The sequence below is a fragment of the Eptatretus burgeri genome, chromosome 12, assembly GCF_056783735.1.
Source record: "Eptatretus burgeri isolate ZD-2024b chromosome 12, Ebu_testis_v1, whole genome shotgun sequence".
Taxonomy (NCBI): Eukaryota; Metazoa; Chordata; class Myxini; order Myxiniformes; family Myxinidae; genus Eptatretus; species Eptatretus burgeri.
In genome coordinates, this window is record NC_140972.1 from 54,657,060 (window position 1) to 54,669,559 (window position 12,500).

The 12,500-nt window shown below is 42.5% G+C and overlaps 1 protein-coding gene and 1 pseudogene across 5 annotated transcripts in view; both read right to left on the reverse strand.

Moving 5' to 3' along the window:
- Positions 1-12,500, reverse strand: part of HSPA12B (heat shock protein family A (Hsp70) member 12B) — a 113,875-nt gene that overhangs the window by 54,948 nt on the left and 46,427 nt on the right. For all 5 annotated transcript variants that reach the window (XM_085848010.1, XM_085848012.1, XM_085848014.1 and 2 more), the window contains 2 exons: positions 6,688-6,809; positions 6,211-6,397 (listed from right to left, as the gene is read on the reverse strand). In XM_085848010.1, coding sequence (XP_085704136.1) covers positions 6,211-6,397; positions 6,688-6,809 — 309 coding nt within the window. The remainder of the gene's footprint in view (positions 1-6,210; positions 6,398-6,687; positions 6,810-12,500) is intronic.
- LOC147015655 (signal recognition particle RNA) lies at positions 521-661 on the reverse strand (annotated as a pseudogene).

The following is a 12,500-nucleotide window of genomic DNA, read 5'->3' on the forward strand; positions in this document are numbered from 1 at the left end:
AGCGGCTTGGGATCCAAAAGGTCCTGAGTTCAAGCCCCGTTGGGCCACTGAATTAATACACCAGGGGGTTGACTCAGCCTGTCATCCTTCCGAGGTCGGTGAAATGAGTACCAGGAAACTGGGCCGGTGTATACCCCGGTTAAAATAGGTGTACCACATCCCTGTGTCGTAAGAGGTGACCAGGGTTGCGTCAGGAAGGGCATCCGGCGTAAAACATGTGCCAAATCACTATGCGGATCATACGGATGATCTGCTGTGGCGACCCCTAACGGGAGCAGCCGAAAGAAGAAGAAGAAGAAGAAGACACCATATATATATATATATATATATATATATATATATATATATATATATATGTATATATATATATATATATATATGTTGTTGTTCGTCTTTCGGCTGCTCCCGTTAGGGGTCGCCACAGCGGATCATCCGTTATGATCCGCATACTGATTTGGCAGAGGTTTTACGCCGGATGCCCTTCCTGACGCAACCCTGGTCGCCTCTTACGACACAGGGATATGGATTGGGTTTCGCCATGATTCCGGGCTGCCCTACACCCTCTCATAGCGCGGCCCAGTGCAGAGCACCCGTCCTCAAGCGATCCTCCAACCCAAGCCTCCGAGTAGCCGGATTACAGGCGCACGCCACTACGCCCGGTATATGTATATGTGTATATATATATATATATATATATATATATATATATATATATATATATATATATATATATATATATATATATATATATATATATATATATATATATATATGTATGTATTATATTGTGGTTTTTTGCCTGTGTTTTTATATATACGGTATATATATATATATATATATATATATATATATATATATATATATATATATATATATATATATATATATATATATATATATATGTATTTTCCCAAAATACAGCCAAAACGGTACACGACAGTGCAAAATTTTTAGGGCCACCTTACTGACCATTCGCCTGTGGTGTGCAGTTTCAAGTTGCGTTCAAATCAGGCAACAAAAAAAAATATTAAAAAAATCAATTCCCGATTCAGTCAAGTCCTCTTCGGAAGTATTTGATCAATGCAAACAACTTCAGCGGTATAGTTCTCTGGAGCTATCTTTCTTTTTTCTTGAAATTATTTTTTTCATCAACCACTGTCACAACAGGAACCCAACGGGTTCACGGGTCATCTAGTAATAGTTAAATTTGTGTTGTTGATAACAAAATCACTACATACAACTTCAACATACGATCTTGACAATACAGATTAACCAATTGCTTACAGGAAAAGAAAAAAAAAAAACAGGCAGTGTTTTGAGGGAGAGAGGAAAGTGGGGGGGGGGGGTTGAGAGAGAGAGAAAGAGAGAGAGAGAGAGAGAGAGAGAGAGAGAGAGAGAGAGAGAGAGAGAGAGAGAGAGAGAGAGAGAGAGAGAGAGAGAGAGAAGAGGAGGAAGAGGTGGGGAGAAGAGGGGGAGGGGAGAAGAGGAGGAAGAGGGGGAGGGGAGAAGAGGAGGAAGAGGGGGAGGGGAGAAGAGGAGGAAGAGGGGGAGGGGAGAAGAGGAGGAAGAGGGGGAGGGAGAAGAGGAGGAAGAGGGGGAGGGGAGAAGAGGATAAAGAGGGGGAGGGGAGAAGAGGATGAAGAGGGGGAGGGAGAAGAGGATGAAGAGGGGGAGGGGAGAAGAGGATGAAGAGGGGAGGGGAGAAGAGGAGGAAGAGGGGGAGGGGAGAAGAGGAGGAAGAGGGGGAGGGGGAGAAGAGGAGGAAGAGGGGGAGGGGGAGAAGAGGAGGAAGAGGGGGGAGAAGAGGATGAAGAGGGGGAGGGGGAGAAGAGGAGGAAGAGGGGGAGGGGGAGAAGAGGAGGAAGAGGGGAGGGGGAGAAGAGGAGGGAGAGGAGGAGGGGGAGAAGAGGAGGAAGAGGGGGAGGGGGAGAAGAGGAGGGAGAGGGGGAGAAGAGGAGGGAGAGGGGGGAGAAGAGGAGGGAGAGGGGGGAGAAGAGGAGGGAGAGGGGGGGAGAAGAGGAGGGAGGGAGGAGAGAGGGGATGGATGGGGAAGAGAGGGGAGGGAGGGGGTAAGGCAGACAGAGTGAGGATGGAGGGGGTAGCAAGGGGGAGCGAGGAGGGAGGAGGAGTTGATACTGGAAGCATAGCAAGTGAAGAGCCGACGAGAGGGTGGTCTAACCGGGAGACTGTGGACATACTCACACAATACACACCTCCAATGCAAATGGCGAAAACTGGATGATGCAAACAGCTGGATAAGGTGAACAACAAACAACAACACTTGATCTCAAACACCACATTCAAATGTGTACACCATTCAATGATAATCACAACAACCACACACCCTACACGTCATCACATCCAATCTGGACAAGAAACCAGCCATGTTCGTGCCCCAGAAACACAAAAACAACAACTAGAAGGGCACTCGGTAGAGAGCATAGCCTCCGCCCTGTCATGCCTGATGCATGAGAACATATCTGGCCCAATACATTTTTGAAATATCATGCTTTCCATCGTTTTTGAGCCCTATTTCTCATTGGTGAAGAATCACTTAAAAGATTCTGGTCGTTGCCTCCGGATTCGGATATTCACCAAAATCGAATCAATTTGTCGTGATCACACACCCATCACACAGATGGATTCGGATGAAACTTGGTGGACATATTGGGTATGTGACAAGGAAGAATCATTTCAGTTTTGATGAATATCTGAATCTGGATCTGGATTCATTATTTTCTAAGTGATTCTTCATCATTGAGAGATTGAGAGATTGAGCTAAACTAATATATAGCACGATAACTCAAAAAGTTGTGGACTGATTCGGATGAAACTTGGTGGGCAGGTTGGTGAAGTACTCGCTCACTTTTGTGGCTAGCCCCGCCAAACCTTCTCTTGAATATTTTGAAGTCCCAGCTGGTGTCCTAAAGGGGTTGAATAAATTCCTCAATACAATTATGATTTTGAGTTTCGATCCGTACGAAGCTGATGCCTGTCTGGATGCAACGGATCAGAATGGCGTTTCTCTTCTTTTATCTCATGTGTTTGCAACATTGTATTTTGTTATACTCATGGTATAGTGTTAAGTACCCTCGCCGGAGGAGAGGATATTGCATTGGGGTCCCTTTGTTGCTTACAAAATCGAAGATTTTTCAGGAATATTGGTCAGTCGATTTTGTTATTCTGCATGTCTGTTTAATCGCTTGCAGGTCACAATTTGAAACCGATCTTCATGAAGCTTCAGCGCATGGTAGAGTTTGTTATAAGGAAGAAGCCTATTGTTTCAGGTCAAAAGGTCAACATAGGCCAAAGCCAGCAACTGAGGAGGTATTTCTAAAATCCTAAATTTTCATCCCACTGACTTGAAATTTGAAGTGGATATATATTTCAGATCACTGAATTCAACCAGCCAATTATTTTTCAGGTCAACTTTGTTTTGATGGATTTTGCAAGTGTCGTGCTCTGCACGACGTCTTCTTGTGTATTTCTCTGTCTGTCTGTTTGTCCGCACAGAACTTTAGTGTTTTTTCTCTGCAACTGCTTGTCGGATTGAGACAAAATTTTGACCATAGGAGCGACTTCTCATGTAGAATGTTTTATTGATAATTATGATGACATAGGTCACGTGGTGTGTCAGCCATGTTGGAAAAACGGAAAAACATTGGACCTCTAGCTCTGAAACTGCACCAAGGAAAAAATTTTAACTTGGCACATGGAATGGAGAATAAGTGTGATTTTTTATGATGCCATAGGTGCCTTCACTATGTCAAAATTGCATATATGTAAAATGCTAGATCAGATCAGTATGAAAATTGAGGGTCATATAGGGATAAAATGATCCACAGAAAAAAAAAAGTATTGATGACATCATTGGTCAAGTGATTTGGCAGCCATATTGTTTAAAAAACAAAAAAAAACCTTCAAAAATCTTCTTCTTTGAAGCAGCTGAACAGATCTAGGCAAAATTTACACATATGACTACCTATCCATGAGGAACAAAAGGTTCACACATATGAAAACATATGTCACATCGTTTGGCAGCCATATTGGATTTACCCCAAAAACCTTTAAAAATCTTCTTCTCCAGAACGGCTGGACAGATTGAGGGGAAACTTCACACAAATGTTCCGCAAGCATTGGGTGTACAAGATTTTTCGGAATAACTGATAGATCACATGGTTTGGCAGCTATATTGGATTTAAGAAAATATTAAATAATGTTTTCTCTGGAACCGCTACACAAATCAACGTGAAACTTCACAATTATGATCTAGTCGTAATGGGAAATATAAGTATTAAATTTCAACTTCATTGGATACATGGTCTGTCAGCCAAAATTATTTGTTTATTTTGATCAGGATTCTTTTTTTCTTTTTTTTTAATAAGGCTCACTTGACTGTGCTTGGATCTATTTGAGGGTAGAGGAGGTGCAGCTGAAATGTGAATCCTATCCAGGTTCCTCCTGATGACTTCATCTTTGCTTTTTGCTTGTTTGGGTTCCTTCTGATTACTCCAATGGCAGGACTGTACCTATTTGGTCTTCCATTTGATTTGAAATGAGTTTATTTTAATCCCATTCTAAATTCAATTGTATAAAAATAAACATCATGGGTCAGGGACAGGGTCAGGTGTCCAATCAAAGTGGGGTTGCATCAAAGCAGGATGTCATGGAACCCAATCATCAGTGCCAACAGTTATAAAGTGGCAATTATAGTTATGTCTCATTAATTACGTAACACCCCATGCTCAAACACCACACAAAACAAGTTCTGGCGAGGGTCTGCAATCTCTGATTGCTCTTTTTCTTGTTTGTGATTGGAATGAACATAGAGAGATTGAGTTTAAAGCAGAATGAGGAAATGATGTGAAGGTTTCCACCTGTGTCATTCGCTGATTCAGTATATGCAGTTTCACCATTGACATACACCTTACATCTATTGGGGGTCAGATGCTGGAAGTTTTTTGCCCCAGTTCTTCACGAACTGGCTGTTCAGCCCCCTATCATGCATCACACAGGTACCTCACTCGTGTGTGTGCGTGTCTGTGTGTGTGCGTGTGCGTGTGTGCGTGTGTGCGTGTGTGCATACTATATATATATATATATATATATATATATATATATATATATATATATATATATATATATATATATATATATATATATATATATATACGATGATAGCCTCAAAATTGATCACTTGGCGTTTTGCAGCACAAAAACTTTGGAGTGTGATCCGGCAGGCAAAATATGGTTACAGTGTGTCCCAAGAAATATTTTCAGGTGTATGCCTACATTGTGTACCCCAAAAAAGTCACTTTCTGAAAATATCACCAAAATAAATTTCCCACCGTAGGTGGGCCGATGCCAGTACTGTACTATATAATAGTACGAGTTTCCTTTCAAGGAAGTTTGACACAGGAGGAGGGCATTAATCCCGTCAAAGACTGTGATGACCAACATATGGTTGTTTTTCCGTGCTCTATCCTTTTTTGAAAGTCTGAGCGTCAAGTAAGGAAGCAGCACGTACTATTTTTAAAGTCTTTTGTATGACTCAGCTGAGGTTTGAACTGCCGACACTCCAACCATTATGCCAACGATTCTGCAAAATAGTAGGCCTAATGTAGATAAAAGCCAAGGCCATGTCAGAGCAAATTGTAGAAAAAGTATGGAAAATTCATCGAGCTGACTTATCAGCATCCATATCAGTGATTTGAGGCCGACTATTTATTTATTACTCACCATACCCCTATATCAAGTATGCTCAAAGCTCTCCCTCTGTACCCTCTCCCTCCCATTATTTTTATCTAACTCCCGACCAGCAATATTTCTCTCTTTATTCTTTCCCAACCCCTACCTTCCCTTTCTCTTCCATAATCCTCCCTCATAGCCTCTTGAAGGTTCACAAGTGGAAAAATTTAATAACATTTTTACCGTATCCCATGAACATCCATAATTAGTATGCTTCCAGAAATTTAACACACTGGTTGGCATCTCATTAGTGGAAAAGAGGGGAAAATATTCACATCTGTGTTATGCTCAACAACCGATGTGCATCAAACCATGTGGGAATGTGTGTGCACCTCCACATCTGTCATGATTGACTTTAGAAAACGCTCTCAGCATTCTCACTTTGGGTCATTATTTCCTCCATGATGGTATAACTAATCTCAGTCTATTGGAAAAAAAAAACACATCACAAGTAGGGCCTACATTATTCTCTTGCAGTTTCATCTTGAAGTTGTTGAAGAAAAACCAGTTCTCTGTGTCACGTGGCTCCAGGTCATGGTAGGCATCCCTGGCCGTGTATCCCATACTGTGGAAGCTTTTATCTGGGGACAGCAGGAGTGCTGTTGGCATTTTCTGGTTGGACACTCCAGGATCTCCACCTTCCCACATCCTGTGCACACGCGATGAGAGCTAGCTAGCACCCTCAAAATATACAATTTATAACAAGGATCAATTTGACAATCAAAAAACACTCTAATGAGCTGGGTCCTATAAGCCTATCACATTTTGAGTCGAATCTCACAAAAACAAGAGCAATTGGTGTGACCCCCTTAACTCTGTTCGCAATGGTATGGACCTCAGTGATCTGAATTGAACCGTCATGAGCATTTCTTTCATCAAACCTTTTGAATGCCCCTCGGAAAACTTCCCCAAAAAATAGCCAGCACTATTTGACCTCACCTCATCATGTAGATGGTCCCTGGGTCACGTGTGAAGCTGTAAGCATAACCGCTGGACGTCGTCCCAAAGTCAATGGCCACGACAATGCTGAAAGCTTGCTTGGAATCAGAAATGGTAGGTTTCTGCAACACAACATAAATCTCACTAGAAGAGCATGCACACGCTGTTGCTCGGTTGTTGTGGAGTACCCACAAAGTACATCTGCAAGCATCTCAAACCAAAACAAGAGATACACAATCTCAAAGCCAAAGGATGGAATCGACAGAATGTTGATTGAAGTACTATAACCACCATGTGGGGAAGAAAGGGGAAGCTGCTGTTTTGAGATCTCACCATTTATCGGAGCTAAAGGACCTGTTTAGAGGCTAGCACCACCGAAGGTGGATGGAGATTATGTTTTCTCCTTTGTCTGTCTGTCCAAATCCATCCACAAATTTTTGAGATATCCTGCTCATAATTTGGTGGACAGTTTCGGTGTGTGACAGGGAAGACTCGATTAGATTTTGGTGAAGATCCAGATTCGGATACGAGAAATTTTTTAAGTGATTCTTCAGCATTGAGTGATAGGGTCAAAAACGAGAAATAGCACGATATCTCAAATAGTTATGGATGGATAATGACAAAACTTGGTGGACGAGTTAGTTCAGTGAGAATAACAATCTGATTCGATTTTTGTTAGAGTACTGATGCAGATCCAGCTCAGCAAGATACAAAAGGTAAATTTTTCAGCCTGGTGAAGTTATGCGCTCTAACGAGTGCCGGTCTAATCTTACATGAAACACATCTCTCCAACTAAGTCATGGTTGCAAAAATAACATTGCATTTCACAACTCCAATTTGTGATATTAATACTTGGTTGGACTTCCTTTATCCTTGATGATGGCTTGCCACCTCCGGAGCATGGAGATTAGATTACGGATTAATTTGAATGTAATATCCTCGATCCCAACTCGTGTCAGAGTGGTATGAAGCTCAATCGTGCTTCAAGGAAATACAAGGAAATCGAATACAGGTAGAGGCCTTTCAGCCCATCATACCTGTGCGAACCCCCACACTAATTTATCAATACAAGATCCAAGGAAGGAAATGCATAATTTTCTAATTAATTATTTTTTTATTTTTTATTTTTTCTTCTTTCCCTCATGGGAAGGGCATGGGCTTGGTTAAAAACATACAACATCAACTACACAATACCCCTTGACAAGACCCTCACCAACAGCACTCCATACACATGTACACAATCCCCCATCAATGCTCAAGCTACCTAAACGTCCTGTCGACATCCCTGCACCCCTCTATCTCCATAACTTCCAGGAACCTATCTAATTATAATTTAAACTTTTCTACTGTTTCTGCTGTCACTACCTTTCCAGGGAGACCATTCCATGCATTAACTACTCTCTGAGTGAAAGTCCCCTGCTTTGCTACCGTCTTAACTCTCCTCTTCTTTGCTCTCAAACTATGGCCCCTTGTCATTTCACTGTGTACTCTGTTGAATAATTCATCTGCACTTATTTTATATATACCTTTGATTATCGCAAACATCTCTATCATATCTCCTCGTAACCGCCTCCTTTCTCGTGAATAAAGCCCTGTCTCCTTCAGCTACTCCACATAGCTGGCTCGGCCCGGAATAAATCTCGTAGCCCTGCGCTGAACCCTCTCGATGGCATCTATGTCCTTCCTGAATTGGGGTGACCAGAACTGCACACAATATTTTAGAGGTGGCCTCATTAAATTCCTGCACAATGTCAACACCACCTCTTTTTATTTATAAATGATCCCCCTCCGAATACAACCTAAAACCAGATTTGCTCTACCTATAGCTGCCTGGCACTGTGCTGCCTGCTTACCTCCCATATCTATGACCACCACCAGATCCTTCTCCTGGGTGACACGCTCCAAAATTACCCCTTGCATCCTGTAATCTCTATTTTCATTGTTCTTTCACATCCCCAACACCTTACACTTGTTCAGGTTAAATTCCATCTGCCAATCTTTTGCACAATCTATGCAAGTATCAATACTTTCCTGAATCTGATCACCACCCACTCTGCTATCCACCTTACCTCCAAGCTTTATGTCATCTGCAAATTTGGAAAGCTTACTCTTTACCCCATTATCCAAATTGTTAATGTACATAATGAATAGTAATGGTCCGAGTACTGATCCCTGAGGTACCCCACTACTTACATCCTCCCAGCAAGACATCCTCCCACTCACAGCCATTCTCTACTTCCTGTCACTAAGCCAGTTTGCAATCCAATTTGCTTCCTCACCAGCCACTCCACAAGCCCTCACTTTGGCTAACAACCTCCGATGTGGTACCTTATCAAATGCCTTCTTAAAGTCTAGATATACTATGTCCACTGTATTTCCCTGATCCACCCAATCAGACACTGCTTCATAGAACTCTAAAAGATTTGTTAAACAGGAACTAACTTCGGTAAACCCATGCTGACTACGTTTAATTAGTTTGTATTTGTATATGATCCTTTTTTGCACTTCTTGGTTGTGACTTGCTGGCGTTAGAGCTGACCAGCCAGCGGCTTATCTTCTCCGGGTCTGATGGAAAGGATGAAACCGCGGCCGGCATTTCACAAGTGTGATGTATTATTCGCACAGGGTGGAGTCATCAACAAAATGTTAAAGTTGGTTTTCAAGAGAATCAAACAGATCATCAACATACTGAAGATCAATAACAATTTAGGTCCTAAGGCACTGCCTTGTAGACCCCGAACCTGAAGGGAAAGAGCATGGCAAAGGACACCATCAAGGGCCACCTGCAGTTTCCATTCAAAGAGGAAATCAGACAACAACTTGAGCTCTCATTTCATATTCTGTTCAAATATATTTTGTAAAATAATGCATCAAGCAGAATCTTGGTAATATTTGCAAGTTTTCAGTCTCTCTCCAAGATAACTCTGATAAGAACAAAGAATATTGACCTCAGTCTGCACAATAAAATAAGTGATGTTATCATTATTTCCATGACTACAACTCTGGTTACTCACATAGAATATGCTTCAGTAAAGTGGTTAATAAGTAAAATGGGGAAGGGGGGGGAGAGGGGGCAAGGGAATATGAAAAAAAAATTCTGAAAACAACAAAATTCCCATTCGATTTATGGTGAAGAAGCTGAGAAATAATATTAAAATATGCAAATTAGAATCTCTGTCTGTTTGTCTGTGGCCGATGCATTCGGTCGTTACTTATCCAATCTCAACCAAACTTGCCAGGTTACCTAAGGGTCAAAGGACAAAGGTTTTAGCTACTTGGTTAACCCCTCACCTCCCCTGGGGATTCTGAAGGTGGGGCCGACACAAATTCTCCACTTTAATGTGTTCCATATAGTGCTGCTCCCAGAGGTGGTGGGAGAGGGAATTACAAGTGATGCTTCAGAAGCCTTAATTGTATCCAGGAGTAAGAGGCCTTCTCCTTATTTGCACACTTGCCTACCCTGTTGCTTTAGACTCAACTCCAAAAGATCGGTAGCAATTCCCATGTTTTATTGACTTTTTCTACATTGGAAAAAACGTCCTGTGAAGGTGGATCAATGGCAGATAGAGATAGAGCTACAGAGAAAGAGATAGAGGGCCATAATCTTCAGCATCATTCTGTGTTATCGTAGCGTTTTTCCAAGGCCATGTCCAACAACAATTTAAGCTACTAGAATGGCACTCGGCCGAGTGCATACCTCCGCCAGGCTGAACAGTTTCGTTTTGTATCCATTTGAAAGGTCGAATCTGGATCCAGACCTGAACCAAAATCGAACTGGCTTGTTGTCACCTAAACAACTCATCCACCAAGCTTCATACGAATCTGTTAATAACTTTTTGAGATATCGTGCTATATGAGGTATATAGTTTTTGGCCCTATCTCTCAATGGTGAAGAATCACTTTTAAAGTTCTCGTTGGTATCCAGATCCGGATCTTCACCAACATCTAATCATTTCGTCCTTATCACACATCCGGATCTTCACCAAAATCTAATTATTTCGGGGCTAATAAGGGAAATTCGGGAGACTGGCGAACTCTGCCACGGATGAAATTGAGGCACGCATGTGGGAGAATGTGTGCAGAGCACATGTGACCCGATAGAAGAGCATATCCGTGTATCAAGAGCTGGTGGTGCTTCTCGATCGGGAGGTGCAGCCAGCAGTTGCTGCAAGGACGAAGAGGTACATGGCACACAGAGACGTGGTACAAATGTGGAGGTTTGGTTTTGTAAAGGGACTCTCTACAGGGGTTTCTGCACGCCTACATGCTTGGTTACATGTGTGCGGTATGCAGGTTTCGCGGGCATGCGGACCGAACTAGCACCCAAGCCCATGGTTCCTTTCCCCTTCCCTCCCGTCATCTTCCCTTCCTCTCATGCTGCCTTCCATCCCCCTCTCCTTATGCTGCCTTCCATCTCCCTCTCCTTATGCTGCCTTCCATCTGCCTCTCCTCGTGCTAACCTCCTCCCAAACCCCCTCCACCACCATATACAACTCTCAGGAGGTTGAGAAGAAGAAGGGATGTCAAAGAATGTACAAATTTGACAAATAAACACGTTTTTTTTTAGCAGTCAGAACTGCTGCTGGGATCAATCTCGTAGTTTAAACTTTGAAATTCGGCTCAGGTTAAGAGATTCTCCAACTTATTGCATTGTAGTTGTAAAACGTGAGCGGAAATTAAATAAAGGCACGAACACTGGCACGGCTTTTTCGGCGATTGAAGGAAAAAGCACTTCCTTCCCTTTCCCTCACACTTACTTCCTCCTCCCTTTCCCCACCGCGGACGTTTCCAGATGGTCTCCGGGCGGTGTCTCATATGTAAAATTCTCCAAGAGATATGACAAGTCCCTCTACTAAACGCAAGTCCAGAACACCTCCCCCCCCAATCCCTCCACCAAAGACAAGTCCAGAACACCTCCCCCCCCCAGTCCCTCTACTAAACGCAAGTCCAAAACACCTCCCCCCCAATCCCTCTACCAAAGACAAGTCCAGAACACCTCCCCCACCCAGTCCCTCTACTAAAAGCAAGTCCAAAACACCTCCCCCCAATCCCTCTACCAAAGACAAGTCCAGAACACCTCCCCCCCAATCCCTCTACCAAAGACAAGTCCAGAACACCTCCCCCCCCCCAGTCTCTCTACTAAACGCAAGTCCAGAACACCTCCCCCCGCCCAGTCCCTCTACGAAACGCAAGTCCAGGACATCTGCTTCCCCTGCCCACTTCCCCGTTGATATTAACTCTCTCTCCTCTCTCTCCTGCCATTTTGTAAAACAGACTGGTGATATCTCTTGGAAAATTGCACATATGATTTTACCGACCAATGTTATATTCCACCATCTTAGTGAATTCAGTTCTGTATCGTGTCCCTTTGTAGGGCATCTGAATATTTATATCATGCCTATGTTGATTGTGCAAGACTGACCCCACTTTTTGTCTTGCGATCACAATTGTGCCATCACTTGACTATTTCCTATCCTTTATGCACTTTTATTTTCACATTGCCGTTAAATCCTAAAAAAAACTGCAGCATTTGCTCTTACAATCCTCTTTTTAATAACCGAAGGGAAATTATAAGTTTATAAACAAAGGAAAGCTAAACTTCATGCAAACTCTGATGCTGACAATAATGTTTTTATAGTTTTGGTGAAAATAAAACTCTATATGTCGTCTGGCCAAAACAAGGGGCTTGAAAAACCGAGATCATTTAGAACGGTTTAAGGAGAAATGATGTGATAGGAATACCCTGTGGAGGGTGGAGCATAATGATCTCGAATTTTCATTTTAACTGTGTACATACCGTTTTTAATACTTCA